This window comes from Diadema antillarum, unplaced genomic scaffold (genome assembly GCF_040938485.1).
Source record: "Diadema antillarum isolate AM-2024a unplaced genomic scaffold, OU_Dant_1.0 seq00000172_RagTag, whole genome shotgun sequence".
Lineage (NCBI taxonomy): Eukaryota > Metazoa > Echinodermata > Echinoidea > Diadematoida > Diadematidae > Diadema > Diadema antillarum.
Window position 1 is genome coordinate 624,066 of NW_027271241.1, and position 27,356 is coordinate 651,421.

Below are 27,356 nucleotides of genomic sequence, written 5' to 3' on the forward strand. Positions count from 1 at the left end.
CTAGTCCTCATCACTTTTTCTGTAATTCATGAGTTCCTCTTCCTCTGGTGTTGGTACCTTGACCGAGCCCTCTACATCTGCGATGGTCTCCGGGAGAGCTTTGTTCAAGGTCTCCGGCAGTTTCAGGTCTAGCACAGAGCAGATCAGGCCGGTGGTTCCAAAGACAAGATAAGTCGTTGCTTCTCCCTGCAAAATAATTACACAGAGCTTTGCTAATCTGATGACTAAACAGAACTAAGATAAAGGATTTTTTTTAATTTACAACAATTAAACCTCAATGAATTAATCAGTGACAACTGTGACATGAACACTACAAATGTATCAGATAGTTCTTGAAGCCGTTTTGTTTCTCATTCATATCACATGGCAAGATGACAATACCTGTCAGTAGTAGTTATTTTAAAACCCATCTGAGATACTATACTCTTCTCCAACTGTCTGCCTCTGCCAATATGATGTGATGTGAAAAAATAAAAAAATAACAAATAAAGAATTTCCCCTGGTGGTTAATGACAAGTAGGAGGTACATGTACATTGTAAGTGCTTAAACCACTGTAATTCCAGACACTGCCTGGCCCTTGTACAAAACCCCGAGTCATTTTCGACATTCTCTCAAAGAGCTTGATCACCCAAATCCTTCACTCATACCCATCCCCTTCCACTTATTTCTGACATATTAGGAGATATGTTATTGCATCAATGAAAATAAACATGACAGCCATAATTTCCCATTTGTAGATGAAACAAAAACTCAGCTTTTGTGTTTCGAAATAGTTCTACAGTGAGTTAAGGATAGAAACAACCACTGTAAATATTTGAATCCGTAGAATTGATGTTAAGTATTGTTAAATATACAAAATGCGAACAATAGTTATAAAAAAAAAAATGTGGCCAGAGTAAACCGTATTTATACAGTTACAGTTTATTGAGAAAAATGAAGATATCTCCTTATAATATAGGCTTTATCATGAAAATCTTATATGTTTTGTGGTACAACAGACCTACACATATGCATTAAATGTTGTATCTTTTTTTTTTTTTAATTCGTGTTCCCAAAGGTATTCAGGACCTTTAAAGATAAACCTTCCCAAAACTTGTATTGCATCTATGAATGTCTTATAACTTTCAAATGATTATAAACAAAAATGTAAGAGGTGAGGATGCATAAATTGATTCCAACTTACCATGGGGAGTACCTGAGGTGCAACTATTCCCCCTATTCTGGAGGCCATGGAGCAAATTCCCATACCACTATTTCTGTAGAGGAAGAGAGAAGACACCATATCCTCACATGTAAACTAATAATCCTCCATTACAAAGCACCATGAGGTATACCTAAAGATGTAGTTTCAGTGTAACTTATTTCCAGTACTTGCAGTGTTCCTACTACAAAACTGTTTTCTCCGACAATGAAGATGAAATTATGATCCCAAAAATATAGTACCCTTCCTTCCTTATAAAGGGGATGGCTGGTAACTGATCAGTGGGAATCAGTGGGAATGCTGGGGGGTGATTGTTCCCATCCTTGTGGGATTCATTTATAGAGTACATTACATATCTACTGTTGTGTGAAAATTATATGCTTGAGAATGGTCTCATATTCAAGTAATGTGCAGTTTAATGTTTCCAGGCTAGCATGCCTGTACAGTGACGGGGCATTAAATTGCACATTACTTAAATATGAGACCGATCTGAAGCAAATAATTTTCACACAACAAGAGATATATAATGTACTCTTAAATGAATCCCACAAGAATTGGAACAATCATCAACCAGCATTCTCACTAATTCCCACTGATCAGTTACTAGCCATCCCCTTTAAAAGGCAAAATATCTTATAAAAAATTCAAACAGAAAATGAAATACCCTCAATTAAGAATTTGTTTTGATTAGAACCAACTCTGCTAAAATATAAGAATGTTGTCCGATAATGTCTCATATGGAAACTACATTTTATCCTAAGAACAATAAATCATCTACTTTAAGAAAAAAGATTCATTTGCTTGCTTTCCCTATGGAAAACAAGCCTCACATGTCATTTGTTGAACCCATGCATCAAACTGCACATGATCAATATAATACATATAGATGGATGTAAACATATTTCATAGTTGTTCTGTGTTCACATAAAACTTACCTCAATACTGTGGGAAGCAACTCCGCTGTGTAGATGTAAACGATGTTGAATGCAGACGAAATTCCCATCTTACCGACAAGAGCCATACCAGTTCTTATATTTACCATTGTTTCATCTATATGCACAAAGAAAAAGTTGAACGTTTTAACATCCTGTCAAAAAGGAAAGGCATAAACAGTTCTGCGGGATCTCAGTGATCTTTGAATAAACCAAAAAGACTGAGAATTGAACTGCTCTAAGACATTTTTCCTATTAATATTTTTTTTTTTTCTTTGCGTGCTGGCAGCAGAAAGAGGATACACAATGCTACATCATAGATGGTACAAAAGACATTTTTCTGTCACCTACACATGAAGCAACTGCCCAACACACAGACACAGATAATTTGTTTGCTAAACACGCTTAAATGTATATCATGTAAACATACTTATTTTTTATTTCTTTCTATATTCAGCACTACCCTCAAATTGAACAGATAAAAATGGTTATCATATCACATATATCTACTAAGTGAAGTATACTTACAGAAAGTGAAACACATAGTAGTATAAAATCTAGATTAACAATATCAATCATGAATTCTAGAAAGGAAAACATAAATTCTCTCTTTTTTCACTTCTCCATCAGTTAAGTCCAGTGTGGCTAGCAGTCACAAAATGACTTTAGCGTAAGCATGAAAATACAGAGCTTCCACCTTGTTATACTTTATGCAATTTTGCAATATGGGGAGGGGGGTTGAAGGACATGGAAGGGAGTGTCCCGAATCACCAACATTTAGAAGCTTTATATTTTACACTCAGAATCCTGCAATCTGATGTATCAATTCTAATGAAGAAAAAAATATTTCTTTATGTGACCATGCATCACAAAACAAACAAAAAGTCACACTCACTGATTTTGTGTTAGGACTCAAAAAAGTTGAAATGGGTTAACCAACCAATCCTGAGTTTTTCATATTTTCTGAAAGAGCAACTCTTCTACATTATACTAAAGTTTGGGATCATAAAACGAACAGGAACTGGTGTTTTTAGCAGATTTTCTTAAACACTTTTTGGTGGAATAGTGTGATTAGGTGTTTCTCATAGAGCGTGTTTCTACTGAGCGACGAACATTCGAGGTGATGCCAGCCGATGTGTGGTGATACCGGCCGATGCCGGCCGATACCGGCCGATGCGTGGTGACACCTCAAATTTTTCCTCAGTAGAAACAGATTGGGTAGTGGCCGATGCCGGGTGATGCGAGGTGCTCCGTCGTCCACCTATTGAGGTGGTCGATGCGTGGTGACGCGAAGGACGATTCTCAGTAGAAACACACCGGGTAGCGAAATTCGTGGTGTATTGGACATCTACAGTTTCTCCCCGCGCTTTTCAATCGCACACACTCCTTCGAAACATGTGTACAAAATACGTTAGGACACACAGCGACCGTGTTCGCATCATGCTTTGTCAGTACCAACTCGCTTGTGTACTTGTTACCCTATACGTTACGTTACATGTGAATTGTGGCATTCATCGTCTATTGTTCGCGTGATTAACAGCCCAACTTATTGCATTACTAAGCCCTCATCACTTACTTTGATTTTACACCGCGTTATTTCATTTTATATTGTCTCGAATCGCGAGAGTACTACATTACTTTGTCGCAGCCTTGAGAAAATCTCAACTGGACCCTCAATTTCCAAAGATTTCTCATCAGTCAGTGGCAGGATATCAGTATGTTAGTTCGGGCATTTATTGGATGGGGAGATGAAGAGAAATGGCTTATCAAAAAATAGCCGACGCAGTAGCAAAGCAGGCAGGGTTCGGATCGTATTTATTAACCACTGATCAGTGGTATTAACAGGCAGTGCGCGCCTGACCCAATCTGTGACTAAAAAATACCTGACTTCCGGATATCGCCGCATTTGCACGTCACCTTTGCATCACCTCGTATTTATCGCTCAGTAGAAACAGCTCGAGTGGTCGTAAGATACGAGGTGCTGCGTTGGACAAAATTCGTGGCGATGCCAGGGATGTGAGGTGCTCTCAGTAGAAACACGCTCATAGAGACCTTTTTTCATTTCTTAAAAACCCTATCCATACTCTTCACTATCAACTCCAATTGCTTTGGAAAGAATAATGCTACTGCATTGAAAGTTGGCATTAATCACCTACAGAATGTGTAAAGAATGCCTAATTTCAGCTTACGGGTAATCTCGTAATCCCTTCATTGTTGTTGCTGTGGTGGTTGACATCCTGTTTTTTGTTCCATTCAACACAAAGCTAGCATGGCTTGGTAAAGATTAAGTGCTTGAATAGACCCTGTACTTCAGAGCCTCTTTTCTCAGTTCACACTTTCCAGAGTGTGTGTTTTCTTTCTAGTATTTATTTAGATGGGTTAGGGGAGTCCATTTGAATTGAGTTATACATCATTTTAAAGCTTAAAGTCTGCTCTTTCAGGATCTGCCCCTAACTAAAAATCCATGCATGGTGACTTTTTGTTGGTTTTGTGATGCAGGGTCACATATACAACGTACAACTGTACAATTATGAATCACATGAAAATGTGACCTTTTACTGGTTGGAAATACTGTACATGGTTTAATGCAGTTTCTGTTTGTTTGATTGATTGTTTGTTTGTTTGTTCTCTTTGTTTGTTCTGTTTTGTTGGGCATGAGAACATTTTTGTCAGGCATATGAGCTTGTGAAATGACCTTTAAAGCGCAAGTCTCACGCATCAGGCATGAGAGTCAGGCATGAGCTTGTGAAATGCCCTTTAAAGTGTGAGTCTCATGCATTAGGCATGGCACTTATTGGTGGGTCTGATGCATTCGTTACATAAGACTTGGTGGATCTGATGCATACACACATGCATACATACATTCCTACACACATGGAGACATACATCCATGAAGTAATACAGTATCTCTATATATTTGTATACAACTTACCAGTGGCAGGAATAATGAGCATACTAAGACAGGCTGCACCACCGATGAACATGGAAGCACACATCGCTTTCTTTCGACCAGTTCTACAGAATCAAGAGAGGATGAAAAAAGTGAGAATATACACAAAGTACAATGTATGCTTTGTCAGTTGGGTTTAGTACAAAACAGAATCCAAAGCTTTGCAGCAGATGGATTTCAATGGCTACTTGGCAAGAGAATAAAGAGCTAGCTGTTTTACTACACTGGCAACTGAGAATATGTTTCACTAGATACTCTATATTAGTGCAGCTAAAGCCATCATTTTTTTTCCCATGCCCCTTACTGAGTGAGGGAAAGAAACTGGCTAGTATGGTAGTGTGATTCATGGAACTTTGATATTTCATATTTCACTTTCTATAACCATATTTATTTTTATGACCAGGTAATCTCGTATGCAACAGACCTCAAATGCAGTCAAAGATGCTTATCAAAGTCAAAGCCAAAGGGATATGGGACAATCCTCCAACTTACATCAATTTCAACTTACAGTGATTTAACATTGATTTAACATGTTTATATTCATCCAGGCAATTTTCTTCAGCTTAAACCATTTTCTTCAACTTGTGTGAGGTAAACTTGCATAGGGAAGGTTGACTGTACTTTATAGGGGTTATATTGAAGGTATTGACTCTTTCCACCAAGACACAATTACCAAAGATTACACCAAAATTACCAAAGGATATTGGAATTTTTGCCGGGAAGATATGCAAAGACACTGTGTCCTATCAGGTCTTCCTGCATGTTCAGTGAGATTTGATTTGAGAGGTCAGAAAATCTATGACTCCTCTTTAACCCGTTGAGGACGGACTGATTTTGCTACAACACCCATTTCCCGTAGACACCTGCCCGAGTATACTCGGGACTCGTCCTCAACGGGTTAATAATGCACACAAAATGTGCTAATTGTGAGCATCCACGACAAGGCCATGATATCACTTTCATACAAAGTGTCATTTACCATCATGATTACAGGACTGGCATTCTATGGTAACATATTTCTTCTCTACATACATTTGAGTATATGAATATAAGAACGATCCAAGTCCAATTTTTGGCCAAATTCAGTTTGACATGGGAAATTGTAGCTTATGCATGGACTCATCTTGTGTATAAATGATAAATCCCAATTATCCCCGGAAGTGCCTGAAATAAATGAGTTAAATCTTATATGAACGTAAGAATGAAGGACTTGGGTCATTCTTACATTCATATTATAGCGCCCTCTCTCGTCCTTCTCTCATCTCTATAGAAGAATATCATGTATATGAATCAAAGAACGACCCAAGTCCATATGAATCAAAGAACGACCCAAGTCCATCACACAAAATGGCCTCTCCACAATTAATGTTAATGTTAATTGTCATAATAATATATGTTCTAATTTGTATATACAATGTTGCCTTCCCATCACAGTTAAATAGAATATTATTGGACAAACAAAAAAGATATGAATTTTTTTTTAGTTTACTCGAAATGGTCTTCCATGGACTTGGGTCGTTCTTTTATTCATATACTCAATTGTATCCTGCAGGGACATCAACAAACTGGCATCTCTAATTCACTGCTCTCCCTAGAACAACTTTCTCTTCACTGCAAGATTTCTGTGAGAGTGGAGTGTACAGGTGACTCAAAGCTGCAGAAGAGATTGGCAGTGTACAAATAAAAGAACCATCTGAGACTAATCATCATGTTTGATGACGACATAAAGCTTACCTGTTTAATAGGAAGAAGCCGAAGACGTATGCAGGGATTTCCACCAACCCGGACAAGGCAAAACTGACGTACATGTTGCTCCCAAGGTTGCTTGCATTCATTGTAAGGCCGTAGTACACTAAACTGCTGGTAAACCTGAAGGGAGCATGGGATTTAAATGAATAATCATATCAAGCGGCTTTCTTCAGAGTACAAGAGACGCATCCTTTTAACACAAGAATGTCAGTGATACCAGGGGTCCGTTTTATAAAACTTGTCATCAGTGACAACTGCCACATTTCTATGACAAATTTGCTCTCAGCCAATCAGATGCAAGGATTTCAGTAGCTTGTCACATCTATGACAACTTGTCACTGATGACAAGTTTTATGAAACAGGCCCCTGGACCCAGTCAAATCTGAAATTATGTCATCTAATCAATGTTTGCAGCAAAGTTTTGCAGACATTAAATTAGTGCCATTATGTTCACCCATTGGCAAGGATGCTGGGGCGCTTTCTTTGTCAATATTGGTTCAGACATTAGGAAATTGCCAATGAATAGGACCCATTTAACACTATTGTGTCATTAATGCTGGAAAGTTAACCCTAACTAGGCCGGGGGGGAGGGGGAGGGACCCCCCTCCCCCCTCCCCCTCCCTCCCCCCCGTTGACGTTTCGCGCGATGTATCGCTATCGCGAGAAGCTATCGCCACGACGTTTCATGACTTCTTTCTTTCGAGTCTCCCGCATCTTTTGACACCAAATTTGCGATGCCCGGGCGTGCGGTTCCGAAGTTGCGCATAAATATGCACGTGCATGTCAGACCAGAAATTGCTTAAAAACGTGAATTCGTGTACAATTTCAATGCAAACTGTGTTTACAGGTAAATTTCAGAAAAGCATGATTATTTGGGGGTTTTATTGATTAAAATCAATTAATAACATATTTTCTTGTTCGGAACAATGTCATGGACATATTTCATCCAAAAAAACAATGAAAAACATAAAGTCAAAAAAACTAAGAAATACATAAGAAATTAAAAAAACAATAAAATACTTAGGAAATTTTTTCTGATTGCACAATTTTTTTCTCTTACATTTGCTAAGGACACTAAAAAGAGTAATTACACAAAAAATGAGCCTGTTTTGAGCATTATTTAGTGATTTATACCAAATTGTCTGATTTCATGCATCATTATGCATAAATTAGCATAATTTAGTGTAAATGATAATTTTTGAAAAAATCAACTTTATGGTAATTTAGATTACATTATAGGCAATGTGTATGCCAATTTTCGTCGCAATCGCGCAGTCGACGGCCGAGATCTGGAGGGGGGGGTTGGGGGGCCTGGGAGGCCCCCCCAGCTCTATCATCTACCTAAACAGCCCGGCCTAGTTAGGGTTAAAAAGTAATTAAGTTTTTGAATATTCAAGGGAGGCTTATAGTTGTAAATGTGACAATTTAACCCATTGGAAACTACCGGCACTGTACCTTAAAGCTGTCCGCAAAGTTACACACGACTTTACGAACAACTTAACTATGGCAAGCCAAGTGGGTTTCGAAACCATTGTTAATTTTGATAACTAACATTTGTAGATCCTAATAATTATTCTTACACGTTTTTAGTTGAAAGTGTATTTTTTGCCCCAATGTGAATGAAATATTGGCACACAGTCGTACTTTGCTAAAATGTAAAAAAAAAAAAAAAAAAAATATGGGCACACATATTGGTACTTCATATAACAGTCGTTCATAAAGTCATGAGCAATTTTACAAACAGCTTATGAAACAGGCCATGGCAGTCCCCAATGTACTTGGGCAGTTGTCTACGAGAAATGTGTGTTACAGCAAAATCAGCTCATCCTCGAAGGGTTGAAAATAATGTATTCACCAGGAGCAAATGAGGATGAGCATCCGCATCCTAAGGACCGGTGTCCGGAAGCAGTCGAGGAGACTGGCATTCTGGCTGCTTGGCTCCGCCTTCTCCTTCTTCGTGTCGGAGAGTTTGATGGCTGATCGGGGGACAGATCTCCCGTTCTGGAGGCCAAGCTTGTAGAGTACCTCCTCCGCCTCAGAGACTCGACCCCGGGTCATTAGCCATCGTGGAGATTCAGGGATGACGCTACAAAAACAAATAATGAGACACATGACAAGTATATTCAGTACAACTTTGGTATGGAGTATCCATAAAGTACATTGGATTAAACAAGGTTTTCTGATATGCAGCCATATGATTCAAATCGATGAAATTCTTACATCCAGTTGTTTTAATTGCAACTGATTGACAAATGTAGGGCAATTTGTCTGTCAGTTGCAACCATATGGTTGTTTAATTTTTTAACTTATGTGTTCTTGGGAACTAAAGAGATAAGAAATAAACCATAAAGGAATTTTAAAAAAATAAAAGATATAATCCAGGGTCCACAATTTTCATATCTGAGACTCAACTATGCATGAATTAGTCATTGTCATTGCTACACACTGTACACCAGGCAAGCCTTGGCAGAACTTCACAGTTATAAGGCACTATTTGACTGTGTTTGTTAGCTATTCAAATCATGGCAATGGATTCAACATTGGTCTTTCTTCTTTGCCACCACCTTTTTTGTGTTGAGAAAAGTAGGAAATCCTGTAACAAAACTGATCCGGGACTCTTTAAAACAAAATCAGAAACATAGAAAACTTTGATGCTCACAAATACATCAGTAGATACGCTGACACAGGAAGTGCGGCTGCCAAAAGTAGATTTCGCCAGTGACGTATGAAGTATGCCATAGCAGCAAAGATCTTGGTAGAGAAGTGAGACATGCATATGAAAACCCAACAATGAGGGAAAATATTCTGCATGCTACAACTGTCATAAGGGAAGAAAAATCAGCTATGCATATACTGGTCTCTTCATGTTTAACAAAATTGTCCTTTTTTCAATAGATTATGAGTCAAGTGACTTGACTATTAAATACAGGGGTTATCTGTGTGTGTGCTTTTGTTGCTTTTTCACTGCTACAAACTTTGATGTATTATACTTTGAACAAGAAGTGGACAAAATAAAAACAGAAAATCAAGTCAGGAAAGACCTCACAATATACACATAATCCTACTGAATAGAGAAGTAGAAAATATGATAATACATCTATCCATGCGTCGTCGCTTAATGCAAAGTTAGTATGTATCTCAGAAATCTCCACTAGGACCCTGTTTACAGTGCGAGGCTCGGCCGCCTTCATTTCAGTGTCAACACACAAAAGGCCAAATGCGGGGTCAAAATTGGCCGCGCATTTGGCCACGCTCTGGAGGTGGCGGCCACGGCCAAGCCCGGCCTTTTCTCAGTGTAAACGAAAACTGGGCAAAATGCGCAGCCAATTTTAGTTTGGCTTCCAAACCCTCTGCCCGTTCTATTTCGCTATTCAGGATATTAACCCCCTCAATGTCGAAAACTAGTATACTTTAAGGTGGTTTTGCGCTTGTTTACAAGCAAAGCGCCACTACGACAAAATATTGAAAGGTTTGAATTAAAAGCGCGGCCAAGTCCGGCAGTGTAAACTGACAAAATTGTGGGGCACGGCCGCGTCTCGGCCCAGCCCCGCACTGTAAACGGGGTCCATTAAATCATAATTTGGACATATTTTATATGAATAATTCACTGGAATTTCTAGTGTTTCTTCACCTGTGGTTTAGCCGAATAGTCTTCTGTTACATTAGTATTCGATCTGCCAGTTAACAGCTTGCATATCATAGTAACGTGAATAATACTAACTAAGTGAGCAAGACAGACAAATATTGATTATAGATTTAGTGCACGTACAGATGAAAGTAAAGGAATTGTGCAGGAAAATGACAGTTTTAGGACGAAATGTAGCAGATGGTACCACATGGTTTTTTGGAGGAATTGCAATATTCAGTGGGTTTGTTTTTTTCTTCATACTATTCTTTTTTTCAACACTTCAATAGCAATGTGGGCATGTGACCATAATTTGAAAGAAACATTGAAAGTTTGTGCAATGAATACAGTAACAGGCTGAATGGAAAATGGCAAGTGAAGTAAGGATCTGACAAAATGTGCCAAAATGAAAGAAAAAGTTTACCATTCACTGGTCAGTGAAGGGACATGGCATTTATATGGCAAGTTTTAGCAGGGTATTAAACAGCTATTCCCCACTGTGCTTCCTACAATGTAATTGATGACAAATTTTGAAGAAAAAAAAATGGAACACTATCACTTTATTTGGTATGGTAGCAGGTTGATGAGAAACATGTATTTTGAGCCACAACATTGATAAGATTTTTTTTTTCATTGTTTTAACCACATTTGAAGCAATCACCACCTGAGGTCTGCGAGTCAAAATTTTGGATTCAAGCTTTGAGGTTGCCTATTCCATCTGGAATCTGGGATTGAATATGCAGCAGATTCCAATTTTAAATGGCACAAGACCAGAAAACACTGAAAAAATCATGGAACCCATGAAAACACAAAATAGAATTATACATTATTCTCCCTAGCTTTATTTCATCCCCTTCCCAGGCCATTTCCACAGGGGTATACAGTGTACAAGGTGCATGTCAAAGCTACATGAGGGAGATGTCAGGCACTACCATGGCTGCCAACCTTAACACATCAACTACAATGTATAAACATTCTCAGACTGATGCAAAGTGATAAAAAGAAAAATTAAATTCAAAATTCAAATCTTGGTACATATGCTTTTTTAGATTATAATGAAAAAAGAAAAAGACATGAGAATTATGAAAGAATTGCATTACACATGCTAACACTGATTTCAAAATACATGTAAAACACATTTTTCATCTTTTGAAAACGTATTTTCTGAATAGTTCTTAAAGGGATGATATAGTATTGGTTGTGATGAGAATTCAATGTTTATTTTTTGGCGATATACTTAGAAACCCCCTTCTAGAATGTTAAAAAGCATACAATTCTCCATAGAATTCAATGTTTATTTGAGGAAGAAATGGCTTTTTAAATGGCCGAGATATCCCAAAACAAAGTAAAACAAAGCAATCCCAATTTGTCTAAAAGGTGGGCCCTACTTTTGATTAGGATAGCTTTGTTTTGGATATCTCAGCCATTTCAATACCAATTTTCATCAAATAATCTTTGAATCTCTCTTGGAATTATATGTTCTTTCATATTTCATGAGAGGTTTCTCACTATCTCAAAAAAAATAATCATCAAAAAACGTTGGGAAGCTCAAGTCCCATCTCAACCAAAACATTGTACCATGCCTTTAACTCGTTGAGGACAAGTCCAAAGTACATACTCGGCCAGGGGTCTACGGGAAATGTGTGTTGTAGCAAAATCAGCCCGTCCTCAACGGATTACATCGTTAACGAGAAAGTCATAATGGCTGGCAGCCTTGCATTACCATGACTCCAACTGAGAAGGAGAGTTGGCTGAGGCAGGCGATGAGAATGCGTCGTCTGCCCGTCAGGTTCTCCGTTTGCAAGATAAACGTGGTTACCATCCCGCCACACGTATAGCCCATAAACAATCTACGGTGCATACACAAGAAGACATGCAGGAGGAGAGGTAAAGGAATGGCTGTGAGGTACCAGGGGAGGGTCATGCTTTAGCACACTACTATAGCAACCACCTGCCTCTAAATAAATTGTCTCTAATTACTGTCAAAGTGGAAATTTTCGCGCATTTCGTGCAACCAGAAACTAGCGCGAAAATAAAAGCACGCGAACATTTTTGCTCGCCATACGTTCCTGTACTTGCTGTCTTGATTCCGCGGAATTAAAAACATGCGAAACTCCTCTTACCGGGCCAAGCGCGAAAAATTAGTCGCACAAAAATATCCACTTTTACAGAACTATATATAGCAACCACCTGCCTCTAAATTGTCTCTAATTAGTCATACAATGTACATTTGTATTTCATGCACAGAGACATCTGCTCAGGTAATACAGATAATTTTTCTCTACACTTAAGTGCCAGAAAAAAATTTATTCAATTTGTATGTATTTCTCCCCATTTCTGACTGAAATCCAAGTTACGTAGATCTTTGTGAAGAAGGGATTTTCCTTGATCATCACAACAGTAACCTTTCACAAACCAGATTGTCTTTCAAACACAAACCATGTACACTGTATTCATAATTTCCTAGGGCTGTATATTAAAGGTGAGGTGTTGCATACTTTGTTACATGTAGTATCATACTTTAATACACACGATGTACTAGATTACTATCATTCCTGGGGTATTTGGAGGGTACATGCTATCATACAAACCCCTTCCATTATACTAGGTGTTTCAAAAAACATTTCCCACTTTTGATTCTTGATAATTCAAAAACTATATATCAGATAACACTGTCATTGATATGAGTAATAGCTGAATAGTGTACAATTTGGTTGAAGGTGGTTTAAATATGAAAGCATAAATAAGTTTCATGAAATCCATGATTAATTTCACAGTTAGGTTCCAGACGTTGCTCTATTTTCAACCCTCTGTACAAAATTTCACTTTGCACAGGGATCAATGGGTGTGTATGGGAGTGTGTGGTTAACACCCAGACAATGGTCCTGAACAATGGCCAGGGTTTGAATGCTTCATTAGTCATTCATGAAAAATTCCACTATCACAGCTAGTCTTTATTCAGCCTCTGGTACTATCTGTGTAAAGTCAAACGCCTGTCGATACTGTCGTTGAGTCGCGTCAGTGCTCTCCCTACTTCTGAAAAACAAAATTACAATGAATACCTTCTCTTCTATCGTAAGCGTGGTGACAGGAAGTAAAGAAAATCAATTAGAGTATACAATCATACGTATACACTTGTGTATATGGAGCCTTAAATAAATCTACTCTGAAACAAATCGCCCCAATGATAAATGCTGCTGAACTCTTTACCAAAAATGATCTCCTTTTATCGAAAAAGCGAAAAATATGTCAGACTATTTAATTAGTAGATAGTTGTATTAAAGTGAGGAACTTTAGATCATTTATGCTTATTTATATCCCAAATTTAGTGATATGTGAAGCAAAATTTGAAAGTGATTGCCAGCTGGAATGAAATGTGGTGTTTGCAAGCATTTTACCGTGCATGAATTCAGACTAGCAGTGCCCAGGGCAATCCACATGAATTATTGATTAAGCATTCATGTGACAGGGAGCGCTAGACTGACGCCTAGTCAACAGGTGGTTCAGGCATGTCCATTGTTCAGGGCCATTGTCAGCACACACTCACATACACATCATTGGTTCCTGTGCGAAGTTCAATTTTTGTACAGAGGGTTAAAATTTGACCAAAATCTGAAACCTTACTTCAAAATCAATCTTAGATTCAATGTAACTGATTTATGCTTTCACATGCAAATTACCTTCAACCAAATTGTACACTATCCAGCTATTACTCATATCAATGACAGTTTTATCAAATGAATAGTTTTTGAAATATTTATGATCAAAAGTGGGAAATGTTTTTTGAAACACCTAGTATATATATTGTAGGTTTTCTTTCTTTTTACTATGATTAACAGACCAGCCCCACTTTCTTCTCACTCTGTCTTGTTTCCTTTAATAGTGTTTGCTTGTTTTTTTTAATGACTGTTTTCTTTGTATCATTCTACTCTATTCCTTAATGTGCTCTGTCCACCACCCCCCCCCCCCCCCCCCGCCCCGAACTGGCATGAAGTCAGAAAACTAAATGCTAATGAATAGAGATTACCTAATCTCCCTAATCTCCATTGTATCATCATGTTCTTCCTGATGGACTGAGGCACATGCCATTATTACACTTGAGTGGGTCTGCTAACCTTATAACTACATGGGACAGTTTTGGTGGGTTATTGAATACTAACAAAAGAAAGCTTGGCAAGCTAATCTATTGAGTGTCTGGTCATACAAAGAGTTAAATGTGTCTATTCTCATCTATAGTATGGTGTCCCCTTAAAGAGCAATTAAATCAATTAAACCACTGCAGGTGACTTTCTGTGATCTATAGTTGGAATTCTTTGCTTGTTTGCTTGTTTGTTTGTCTATCTGTTTGATTGTTTGTTTCTTTAGAAACACTTGATTCACTACCCAATGTCATTCCTTCACATCATTCCTAAGAGAGAATTATCAATGCTGGCATGTTACATCTCATGGTCAAATTATACCTATCTTAGTGGTTGGGATCCATGTGTTTGTAAATGACAAGAAATAATTATGAACTAATGTAACACTGTGAAAATCAAACTGCTATTAGCTTTAAGCCTTGGAATGTCTCAAAAAATAGTCAGAAAGCACACTATCTCTTTCATTTGCACAAATTCATAAGTACACTGTATCTTTTGTCTTTCTTTCTTTTCTCTTGGCATCTTTCAACTATTTTATTTAATAAAAATAAAATATACAAATATGTCTGACGTCATTGAACACCAAACATGCAAATGCCTAATGCAATAAAGTAAGAAAATACAAACAAATATCATGGTTTTAACAACATTTCTACATATTTGAATACTTCAGCATCGTTGGTGGCAATAATGTATCATAATGCCAGCCAAGGCTGGCAGATGGCAGATGGTACCAGCAACAGTGTCAATATCACACAAGTGGATGTTCTGGTGTGAATTTCAACTGCTCTTAAACATGCACTCCAACTGTCAGAAATATTAGTCCAATAATGAAATTCAGTTACAGGTACAGTATTTGTGTTTCGAGTGCAGACATGATATTCTATCCATCAAGTACAAGGAATGTGAAGAAACACATTATGGGATAAAACACTGCAACAAGAACAACAACAAAGAGGTGGGATACAACTGTATCTATTTGATTTCATTGTTAGGCAGACATGCAACCTTCACTGCATTGTCCACATTTCTATGCTATAAAAAGTATAAAATGCAGACAAATTTTGTGTTGATGTTTCTTGTTTAATTTCTTTTTTTCCAATAATTTGTTTTTTTGCAGTGTAACTCTCTGAAGATTAAATCAAGTTGGGATTTATTCTACATCAATATGGACACCAAGGCAGTCCCTGCAATGAACTATGTAATGAGGATGATGTAGGGCCTAAAGGCACAAGTGTTGTTGCAGGTGGACTTGAACCAGAGACTTCTGAGAGCCTGTTGTCTGAACCACTGCATCATCCACATTTTTGCCCCTCTTGCCTTTTTTTCCCCTAAAGTTGTATGCTGTTTCTTTGTTTTTGGGCCTTGTTTGCTCACAATATTGGGCATGGAAGTTCAGTCAAACATTTCATGTAATTAATTTGGCGCGGTCCAACAGACCACAGCTACATCTGTACACATGCTGACCCATGGCACAAGAGTCATTTCAATTCATCGGATTCCTGATCAAATCATAAATCTTGTACATTGATTCAGTGCAAAATGGTTTGCTAACAATTCAAACCAACCCACTCATGGATGATATCATAAAATCAGTGTGAAAGTGAGCAATACATTTTCCCTTTAACTTGCTCAGGAATGTCTGATTTGAAGATTTGTCAAACACTATACCAGTAAACTAAAGGCCAGTATCATCCATGGGCCTTATTCGTAACATGGAGCTACTGTACATCACAAGCTAATGGTAATATCACAGCTAAATGTACCTTGCACTTCAAGGAAAGCAAACTTATGAAATGATTTATAAAATACAAATATTTACCATGCAATAACCTATTAATGTGATTCAGACAGTGCAGACCTACGTACTTGAGTAACAATCTCAAGTGTCTTATAAGAGTGAATACACAAAGCCACAATCCCTGTCCTAGAAAAGATATAATGCTCATTTCTGCAATTGAATGCTGAAAATCATGACTTTGTTTGCCAAGACATGACATTTCTTTGATGTAATAGATTCTGGAAAGACATGTAGATACATGTACAATATGATGCTTGCTGGATAACATGATATGGCTACAAGGATATACACACATGGGACTACAGAGATGGGACTTCAATCACTGTACAACCATGAAGCACAATGCATTGTACATTGGAGCATGCCATCGTGACAATAGATTCTATATCAAGGCGTTTCCCTCATGCATTTCGCTTCACTGCATAATAACTATAGCCAATATTCTCTCTCTTTCTTTCTCTTTTTCTTTTCTACCTTCCAATCCCTAAAATTATTCTTATTCTGAATGCAGGCAAATTAGAAAAAACAATTCTGAAATTAAAAGAAACACAATGAATATTTGGGTTCTGCTATGACTGTTATCTTACATCTTATGACCTTGGTACTTTAATTGCTCTTTCTTTAAAAGTTAGTGCAGTCTCTTTATTGCTGTTTTTCCTGTTCTCTTACTGATGTTATTGTGCATTTGAGGTGTTAGATTGTTAGCAGGTTTCACTAGGCGTTTTCACATCAGCCCAATAAAAATCCAAGCTGGAGATATTTTTTGCGATCGCAAATTAGCGCGCTATTTCATTTCCTATTCACATCAGCCCGAAGAGAAATAGCCCGATTTTTTTTCGAGCTAATTCGACAGCTGAGCATGCACAAACAGTGTCGGGTATACCAGTAAAGCGCGCGATTTCAAAAAAATTACTTGGTGATCCCCATCACACACTCTAGGCATGATGGGATGCATCACGCTAATTTCGTTAGGCAATTTCACATTATCAAACAGCGCACTAGTTCGCAAATTATCCCGCTATTTCAGAAATTTTTCTAGTTGGACACGAGAAATTTTCTCGATCAGAGTGGTAAAATTAGCGTGCTAATTTGTATTCACATTATCAAATAGCGCGCTACTTCGTGATTGCGTTAATCTCCCAAGTCAGAAAATAGCACGCTATTTCGAAACATCGGGCTGATGCGAAAACGCCTAGTATGTTTCTGCTTCATTGCCCGTTCCATTTTATGCAAGTTACGCAATTCCTGTGGACCACACACTGCTCTCGTGATGTGCAAAACTACTGCATTAAAGTGCTTTGGCTTCCCATGATATCCCAGCAGGTCCAAGCAAAATGTGGTGTTTGATATGTGGTTGCTATGAAGAACAAGGAGGAGGAGAAGGACTTGGCAGAAACGGACAGTGATTGAGACAGGTGGTGGAGGGACTAGCGTAGAATAAGCCAGTTTGGAGATTAGCTCATGTCTACATGAGTGCAAATGATTTTTTTCTTTTTCTCACCTGGTCTTGAAGGCCCTTCATTCATTTCAAAGTGACAAAATGTATCAGCATGGATAACTAACAATTCATGGAATTATCAGCCATGTTAAAAACAATGATGAACTTGTGTAGACCAAGTGACCAAACGGTCCATCAATTTACACTTGGCAAAGCATCTACATTGTATCTAATTATTTTGCATCACTCAATGTTATAAAAATCTTTTTTCTATTAAGTATTGCCAAATGCCTTTTGGTGATCAGATGGATGTGTCAGCAAGTGCCACCTATCACAACTACTTGAATAATAATTACATCTCAGATGCTGATCTCAGTGAATTTAAAGACCAACACGCCCTCTTGGTACAATGTCCAAGGCATAAGTGACATTGTTTTGGTTTTTTTATGCTTTGTTTTTGTTTTGTTCTTATTTTTTGCTCATGTGCAAAATGGAACTCCAAACTGGCTTTAATCAGCTCTTATATGAAACACATGCGCTATTCAAATGTGACCACAGGTTAGGACAGCATGAGGCACTCACACCAACCGTACCACATTACAGAAGCCACACCCGAGAAGCCACACCCGACATACCATCACTCCGCCGGCAAAGCATGCGGGAATGCACGACGCTACCTTGGTGCGGTAGCTGGACGTCAGGTTCTCCGTCTGCAGGACGAAGGATGTCAGAATGACCCCTCCTGCCCCATAGCCAACTAAAAATCTGCGAGAAAGGCATTATACATCTGTCTAGCAAGATGATTGGCTAATGATAGGCTAATCATTTGCCTTCACACAAATCAGCTCAATGAATGATAGTATTTGGCATTTGAGTGCTGTTAATGGAGGTTAGTTTTTAGTCTTTCTGAAAGGTAGATTAATTTGGGAAAGGAATGATTAAAACTGAATTTACCCTCAATAAGAAGCAGTCAAATCCTTACAACGAAAACTTCCACGTTCCATGTGATAATCCAATATGGTCCAAGGCTTACAGGCTCATTCTACCTATACAGTATACTTATTAATTGCCTGTCATTACTGTATTCTTCAGCAATATCAAAGTGGAATTACTTTCCCAAACTTTCAACCTTATTCACCAGCGATAAAGCTACGGGAAAAGTTATGGCCATTCCTAGAACCTGAAATTGGACAACTGACATGAAATATCATACTTTGTTTAATTTTCTTAAAAGGGTCTGAACTTCAAACAAATAAATGACACATTGTCAGGTGTTAAGAGTCAAAAGAAAGGGACAGGGTTGGGGGTTATCACACTGTACCAAAGCTCACCAAAAACTGAATTCTTATAGTTGTATGTTGCCCACACTTCCTATATATGAGAGGCAGTCAAAACTGAGTCTCACTTTCAAATAAACATAACAAGCTCCTAAAGCTAATGTCAAGTTGCAGAAGTTCTAAAGGAGTAATATCCAGTTTAATATTGTTTTTTTACAGCACACTACATAATATGTGACCGGCTACAACAAAATGATCCTAAAGTCGGGCGAGGTCGATTATTTGAAAATTACTTGATATAATCCCCTAATCTTTCTGCTTTAAATCGATATATAAAACATTTTATGAAAATAATCGGCTGCGGAGATATCGATGTTTTAAAGAGAGCATGTCGAGACGTCTGGAAAATCACTGTTTAGAGAAAAGCGCCCTAAAAGTCTTCCTTGCGACACAATCGCAATCAAAGGACACGAAGTCATTTTTCACCTCTGGACAATAGAAGGTGAGCCCTAGCAACCCCCGAAGAGTTCATTCAAGCACATCAGCGTCGGCGGTCTCCTCACCAACCAATCAGTGACCAGGATGTGAGAAGCGGCTGAGCATAGCGCACCCCGCCCGCACGCACCAGTCTACTGGGCAGTGTGCGAGCTCACGCTTCGGTTAGCAGCAAGCAGCAAACTGACCAATGAGATCACTATGGTCGTTGTTAGGGGCGGAGCCTATCTGTGGCGCTCAATCCAAATTTTCGAACCAGTTTCTGCTCAGTTGAAACGCCAAAAAACATGGCTCAGAAAAACGCTATTTTTTATCTTTCCTTTGATCATTTTGCTTCAAAATTTCGACAGATGATAGAAGACATGTTAGACTCCAATAATACACATGTCAAAATCAGAAAATCGTAAGTTTTGACCAATTTTAATGCTCTGACTTCAAACTCGATTTTCCCGGCTTCGACCGTGCACGACTTTAGGACCTTTTTGTTGTAGCGGGTCACATATGGTCCTCGGTCAAAAGCCATCAATCAACTACCATTTACTCAGTTGCCAGTAATTTGCAGCATCTATACTACTTTGTGGAAAAATACGAGCAGCTGGATAATCCCCATGACCAGCACACATACTGCAAATGTTTTCTGTAGCCTTATAGACACTGTTTGAAAGGTTATACCAATTACAAGTTCTGACAGAAGCAAACAGTGAGAACACACTGAGCTTGATAATCTTCTATGAGGTGTGAGGAATAATACTGATTAATGTATATAATTAGGACAAAAAAAGCATGGATGGAGATTGTGATTGCGACTACAGTGCACTCCCGTTATAACGAACACAGTTATAACAAAATTACGGTTACAACGAAATAACAATTCAGGCCGCAACATTATCCTCTTTATGTATTTTTTTTTTGTTTTTTGTTTTTGTTTTTGTTTTTGTTTTGTTTTTTGTTTTTTCTATTTGTTCCATTAGAACGATATTCTGATATAAATTTAATGAAAGAAAACTGCCAGTCCCGAGAACTTCGTTATAAGGGAAGTCAACTGTATCGGTGCAATGAAAATTGCTTTGCAGACAACAAAATTTTACAAAAAAGTTAACAGCATAGTAAAGCTGGCTTATCAATTTCCCTGAGTATGTACAACTACATGTATAAATTCAAAAAGCAATGGATACATGTATGGCATTGTTGTATCTTATTACAGTTTTCTCCACTGTGGTCATCACAAACCTAGCAGCTGTACAAGGTACAACTTAGATGAAATTAAAATTCAAATATCTGTTGGCTTGTCACAAGAAAAAGAGTAATAAATTCATTGACAAATAATTGAAAATGGTAGAGAAAACAAATGCTACAATTGTAGAGAGAACACAGAGAACTTGGGAGTATTACGGTCAATTTTTGGACCCACCTAAATATAAAGAAGAGTTTGAAGGACCAGAGGACGGCGCTGAGTGTGCCCAGTGAGGTCAGCAGGCAGAGTGAGATGAGGGTCATCTTCAGACGGCCGTAGCGGTCAGAGAGTGTGCCGAAGTGAAGATTGCCCACCAACACTCCTGCCATGTACATGCTCTGGGCGTAACCAACATAGTGGCTCTTGTCACAGACCAAATCCCACTGTGGGGAAAATTGATAAAGACAGATCACAGTCAAACAAACAGTCAGGTAGACAGACAGATGGACAGAAAGACAGACAGAGGAAAAGATAAGAAGAATTCTTGGATTTTCACAAAAATTCATACAGTGGTTGTTGGCTCCAGAGGTATACCTGATAATTTCCATTGTAAGAGAGTACAATTGTATGGTTCACCCAAGACTTGTGGTGCACAAATGACGGCAACCTTGTAAACAAAATTGCTCTATTCTGAGGGCTGAAAAGGTTTATTCTGGCAGAAAAGAGTATTTCCACCTTTACTGACATGTGTAGCCATAAAGTCTGGGAAATGCAGTATTGTCCACAAAAACCTGTCGTCATTTTGGCAATATTCAGTAGAAAAGACTGTTGAAAAAGTACCGGTAACTTTTTTTTCCAACATATACATGTACGCCATAATGAGTAGTGTCTCTATTCAGACTGGAAAGATGGTAAATTTTTCACAATAATTCAGTGCATGATATTAAAAACAAAATCTGTTGATCAGATGGAAAGTGTAGACTGTACTCAAAACATTAGGCATAAGAGCTGCACAATACAATGAATGAATATCATGCCACTGAAGAAATAAAAGACATATTATTCAAAGCAAAGAGTGAAAAAGGAAATATTTGTCGAGCTTGAACTCCAACAGATAGACATACACATTTGTACCATTCTACAGCACTGGATAGTATACAGTACTTCGCTTTGCTGTCCATAAAAAAAAAAAAAAGAATTGAAATACTCAGTAAAGGAAAAAAAATACTGTATTTTTTACAGTAAAAAGCATGACAGCCCCATCTTTTCAATTATCTCTAACACTGAGCACATTACAGCAGACTATACTGTATGTACCTCGGTATCTTACAATCTTAATTCCTACAATCGACATTGCAAAGATCAAAGCATCTAGAAACAAATTATAATGTTTTTATATTGTACAATAATAGGCAATATTGTGGTACCAGGAATGAGCTTATTAAACCAAAACGTCAAACTTCCAACAGTCTGAGCAAGACAAAAATCATGAAAACATGGTACCTCAGAAACAATTGAAGTGAATTCTGTTCCATATCTGTACTCTTGGCAAGGAGGATCCATGTCACAAACATCATCGTACACAGGCGGCTTGCCTTCACAGTACACTGTGGGTGCCTTGCCAACAAACGCCAGGGATAGCATCTGAAAGGCGGAGAAGAACTGTAGGGTGCAAAGAATGACCTGGTGGGGAAAGGGCAAAGAGCAAAGGTCATGACAATATCCCACTTCCAGTCTACATTTATAACTCCAACTAAATATTTGCGCAGACATGATCACCTACAATAGTATGGCAGTCATCCAACCATCAGTGACATAATTACAGTCAAACCTGTCTTAGGGGCCACCTGTCTATAGCGGCCACCTGCCATATAGACCATTGTAAACAATTCCCTTCCAGAGAAAAATTATGTTTAAGACCCTGTCTAGTGGCCAAGTGTCTATAATGGCCACTTTATTTTGTCTCCCTTGGGTGGCCAGTATACTGTAGACAGGTTTGAATTTGACCGAAAGATTGATCTGTTTCTGGTTGTCAGGGATACATGTACATTGTATGTTCCACAGAGACTGTGTCTGGCTTCAGGGAATCCCCTCTGAGTGATAACGTCAAAAAATGAAAGACTCCTCTGGACAGATTGGATGGATCTTTCTGTTTAGGTTGGAATGTACTCTTTTTGTCCCCAGACTATCATAATCTGGAACTACATTGATTGTACGTACAGTGTACCTACTGGGTATACACTCTCTTTCTCGGAATCCTGTCATAGTGCTATCAACTGCTGCTACTGTACAATTGTATCCAGGAGGCTGCCCCATCCTGTCTTCAGAGGGATGCAGCTTGCTGTAGACTCAGCTCCAGTCTACTCTAAACCCAGCCCAAGATTTCACTTGTAAACTCATCTTTTTACTGTACACATACTTGTATTGTACAACTGTATTTCCTTACCATTTCTTTTATTTTCAACACTGCCTTCTCCTGGACAGTTACATTGCGCAACCATCAGAGTTTTACTAGCTTCATGGACAAACTGCTATCCGAATTACAGGATATCTTCAAGGTTCGACTTCACAAGGTCATCAAAAATTATTCGGAAGGACCTGGCAATTATACATATATTGTAGAGTGACATAGCATCAAGGAAACAGGATTATAGATGGCATGTAAACCCGAGGGTTTTTCAATTCTGTAAAACGAGAAATGTTCGCGTGCATTTTAATTTCGCGAATTTCGCGAGCGCCAAGATTCGCGAAATTAAAATGCACGCGAAATGTCTTATCTACAGTATATGCATTGAACGCAAGAGCCAATTCGCGAAAATTTCTTGCCACGAAAAAGGCCGTCGGCTACAATTCGCGAAAATTTCGAGCCGCGAATATATCATGTTTTACAGTATTTCCTGCTACTCATACGATCTGCATGGTTGGAAAAACATTCACATTAGCCTGTGTAGCAGCACAGATTGATGTTCAATGCAGCAGAGCTGCGTGAACAGTTTGTAAGCATCAAGAAATCAGTTTCCACTCATTCTTCTCCATCAATTCCCAACCCACCTGATGAACGACTTGTGCACGACCAAACTCTCCAACTTTCTTCAGAGCATCGTCAAAGTCCATTTTTGCTTCCAGTCCTTTCTGTATTAAATGCAGGTACAACAGCAAGGAAAAATATTGAAAAACAAAAGCACAACAGGCTTGCCTTCAGCATCAGTTTGATTTCTTGATCTTAATACTTTGTGTACATACATTGTATATGCATCTTGCGTCTTATGCACTATTTATACAAGTCGATAATAGTTCAGTTCAAACCTCATGCTTTCACAGTTATCAAACAGGGCAGGGACTAGGCTCCTACTCCTATTAAACCCCGGGTGGGGGGGGGGGGGGGGGGGGAGAGGGATCCTGCTGCAACTACAATGTATGCAGCCCGACTGCGAAGCAGTTGGGCTGGTCGCAGTTAGGACTGCTCCATGCCTCATAAATTTGTTTTGTGTGAAATGGCTCACAGCCAATAGACAATTACATTACCATTATTATTCATATAAATCGTAGTCTTACAGCATACGTATTTCAAACTCCAACATGAATCACAGCGAGGATATATTCAATATATTTATTTGGGTGATTTAAAACCTAAAATATTATTGAGCAGGACACAGTTTTCATAATATCAACATTTACCAATGGACAGTTTAGTGACAAGGCCAAGGGTGTGTTTGACTCAAAAGACACAGAAAGGTCAACTCGACTCAGAAATTAAATACCGTAAAACGGGGTGAATAGGGACGGCGAGGTGAATAGGGACAAAACCGAGAAAAGTTTTTAGAATGTGCATGTTTCATATTTGCTTGAACTTTTTTTCTTACTTTTATCACAGGATGGAAGGACCATCCAACAGTGTCCAGAAAGTGGTCCTCCTGATGTGAAAAATTTTTTAAAGGGTACAGGAGGTCCAAATAAAAAGTTTTCAAAAAATCACAAAAAAATCAGGGCGGTCAAAACTTTTCTGCTCCTGTGGCCATTGATTAATGAAATTCGCTGAAAATGTTCATGAATCTAGCCTATTAGGTCCTACAACACACCTTTAAATATGAAATAATAATTCCTACAGGAATTTGTGACAGCACATTTTTTCTTCTCTTGGGCAAAAAATCAGTTAGACTGGGGTGAATAGGGACACCATGGTGTCGTTTGATTGGCCCTTTAAATTTTTTGTGTGATTAACTATTACAATGTCATGAATTGCTCTGAAATGTTTGTTATGTCCAGCTATTTCCAAAAGTGTGAATTTTTATTCTAAATCTCTTGACAAGAGAGCAATAAGATCTTTGGATATGTGGCTTCACTTTCGTATACATAGATGAGAGTGAACTTTGCTGTCTTAACCCTAACTTGGGGAGGAAGGGTCTGGGAACTCCGGCCCCACCCACCCTCTTGGGAATGTTTTTCACTGCCTAAGACAGGCTAGGACTTTTCCACTTGTATTTCATGACCCTTTTCTCTGTCTTCTGCATGTTTTAATGCCAATAACACATCTGTTTGGGTCAGACCCATACTATAGGTGCCAGCTTATAATTGCTGTAAGAACTCCCAAAATATCCCCGACATCATAAGAGTCAAGTTACACTGAATTTAGAGTGTATGAATAAGATTGTACATCATGATTTGCCACTAGAAGAAGAAGTGGGTTAATATTTGAGTGCAATTCAATGGATTAGTAAAGTTTTGACTTACTTTTCAATCTTAACCTCTGACCTGATGGGTCACATTTTTTTATATCAGCTCATTTTGTTGGGCTGTTGCAATTTTTGTTAAAGATTGATTTATCAATGGAATAGATTACTCTTAAATGTTTGTATATCATTTTTAAACTCTGTAGTTGTTCCCTTAATCCAATTCATTGGATGGATTGAAAAAAAAAATGCCTCCAAACAGCTTTTTTTGGATGAAAAATAGTGTTGTCCCTGTTGACCCCAAATTTGGGGTCAATAGGGACAGCGTCATTTTATCAAAAAACATACTTTTCCCCCAAATATTTATTTTTTTTCACAATACCAAATTAAAGGTATTTTAGGTGGACATAAAATCCCCACATAAGATTGAGTCTCTGGGCTGCATGAAAAAAAATACAATCATAAGAACTTTAAATTTGTCCCTATTCACCCCGTTTTACGGTACCGTACAATGTAATACAATTATGTCATAAAAGCAAGCAGTCCTATGGCTATGATATTGTGTGTATACAAACAAGACAATCCACTTAAATAACTTCAGTAGATTACAAACAGTGTAAAACCAAATTATAAACTGTGATTACATCTTTAAAACCTGATACTGTGATAGACAGCTGAACTATCTCAATAAATCTAACGACAGTAACGTTACTGCCATCTAAAGCTTATCACATTTCACAACCACCAGGCATTGGCCATATTGCATTGCACTGGCTATTCAGCCTATAAATTTACTAGTCTTTATGGCTGGCATCACTCTTTCCCCTCTCTCAAACAAACATACACATAGATTCCATCTGGCTTTTCTCACGTCGATAATGGAAGTAAGACTTTCACGACTTTGTGAACCGCAAGGGCCCTAATGTTAGTTGTGATGGATTGGTTCTAGCTATAGCCATTTCAGTTTGAGTAGCCAGGCCAGGCTAGAATCAGGGAGCACCACCACACAGCCACATGGCACAACACAGGCCAATTAGCTGGCCGGAAGCCTCGGCTACTATGAACAGCAGCAGCAGGGCTGTGCAGCGGGAGCGTACTATGGGCATACACACCTGTCGATCTTGCATACTCTGCAGAAACTACACGTAAATCTACGTCTGTTCGTCCGTCGGTCCTGTCGTAACCCTCTGGAAATTCAATAATCGGGGTTACAACTTCTCTTGTTATGTTCCTTTTGCATAATCTAGCAAGGAAATCTTCCTAGCGTAAAACAGCGTAAGTCACAAAACACGTACAGTACAAGTGTAGGCTCTACTATTATACTAACATTGTTCAGTCTAGATACGACTCTCGTTTGTGCAGATATCGCGGTACAGGTGGCCGTGGTGCTGTGCTTGCCACGTAATCTTGTTGTTAGCATGCAGTGGGAAGATTTATGCAAGCAGCGCAACGAGCAGTTCCGCTGTGCAGTATTCCCATTCATTCGTTCATTCATTCATTCGTCCATGTTTGTTGTTGTGTTTGAGGCGCGTCACTCACTTAAAGAGGCATACTGATTATTTGAGCCTACTGTACTTGAAAGCTGAAAGTTGAAAGTTGAAAGTTTATTTTGCTCAACAACCCATACCCTGGGTACTATCGGAGTCCAATGTAAAAACTTATACAATGCATCACATTATTAATTCAATAATACACAATTGCAAATAATTTTAAAAAGTGTACAAAACAACTATGACAAAGTAGATAAGAATGAAATACGATTGATGAAACGGAAAAAGAAATGTGCAGAAATATACCATATACGCATGATATGGTAAAAAAAGAAACAAAGAAAGGAAAATATGACGAGAGAGAAGGAGAGAGAGAGAGAGAGAGAGAGGAGAGAGAAGAGAAATGGAGGTGAA

The 27,356-nt window shown here is 38.4% G+C and overlaps 1 protein-coding gene across 1 annotated transcript; it reads right to left on the minus strand.

Annotated features, from left to right (window-relative positions):
• Positions 1–26,749, minus strand: LOC139728301 (solute carrier family 22 member 15-like). Its single transcript, XM_071639250.1, has 12 exons — positions 26,565–26,749; positions 23,834–23,914; positions 22,286–22,465; positions 21,020–21,225; positions 18,472–18,601; positions 9,493–9,584; positions 8,689–8,919; positions 6,819–6,953; positions 5,067–5,149; positions 2,138–2,252; positions 1,185–1,257; positions 1–186 (listed from the first exon to the last, which is right to left on the minus strand). The coding sequence occupies exons 1-12, from the start codon at positions 26,577–26,579 to the stop codon at positions 1–3; spliced, it is 1,527 nt and encodes a 508-aa protein (XP_071495351.1). The 5' UTR covers positions 26,580–26,749.
• Between the last annotated feature and the right edge of the window lie 607 nt (positions 26,750–27,356).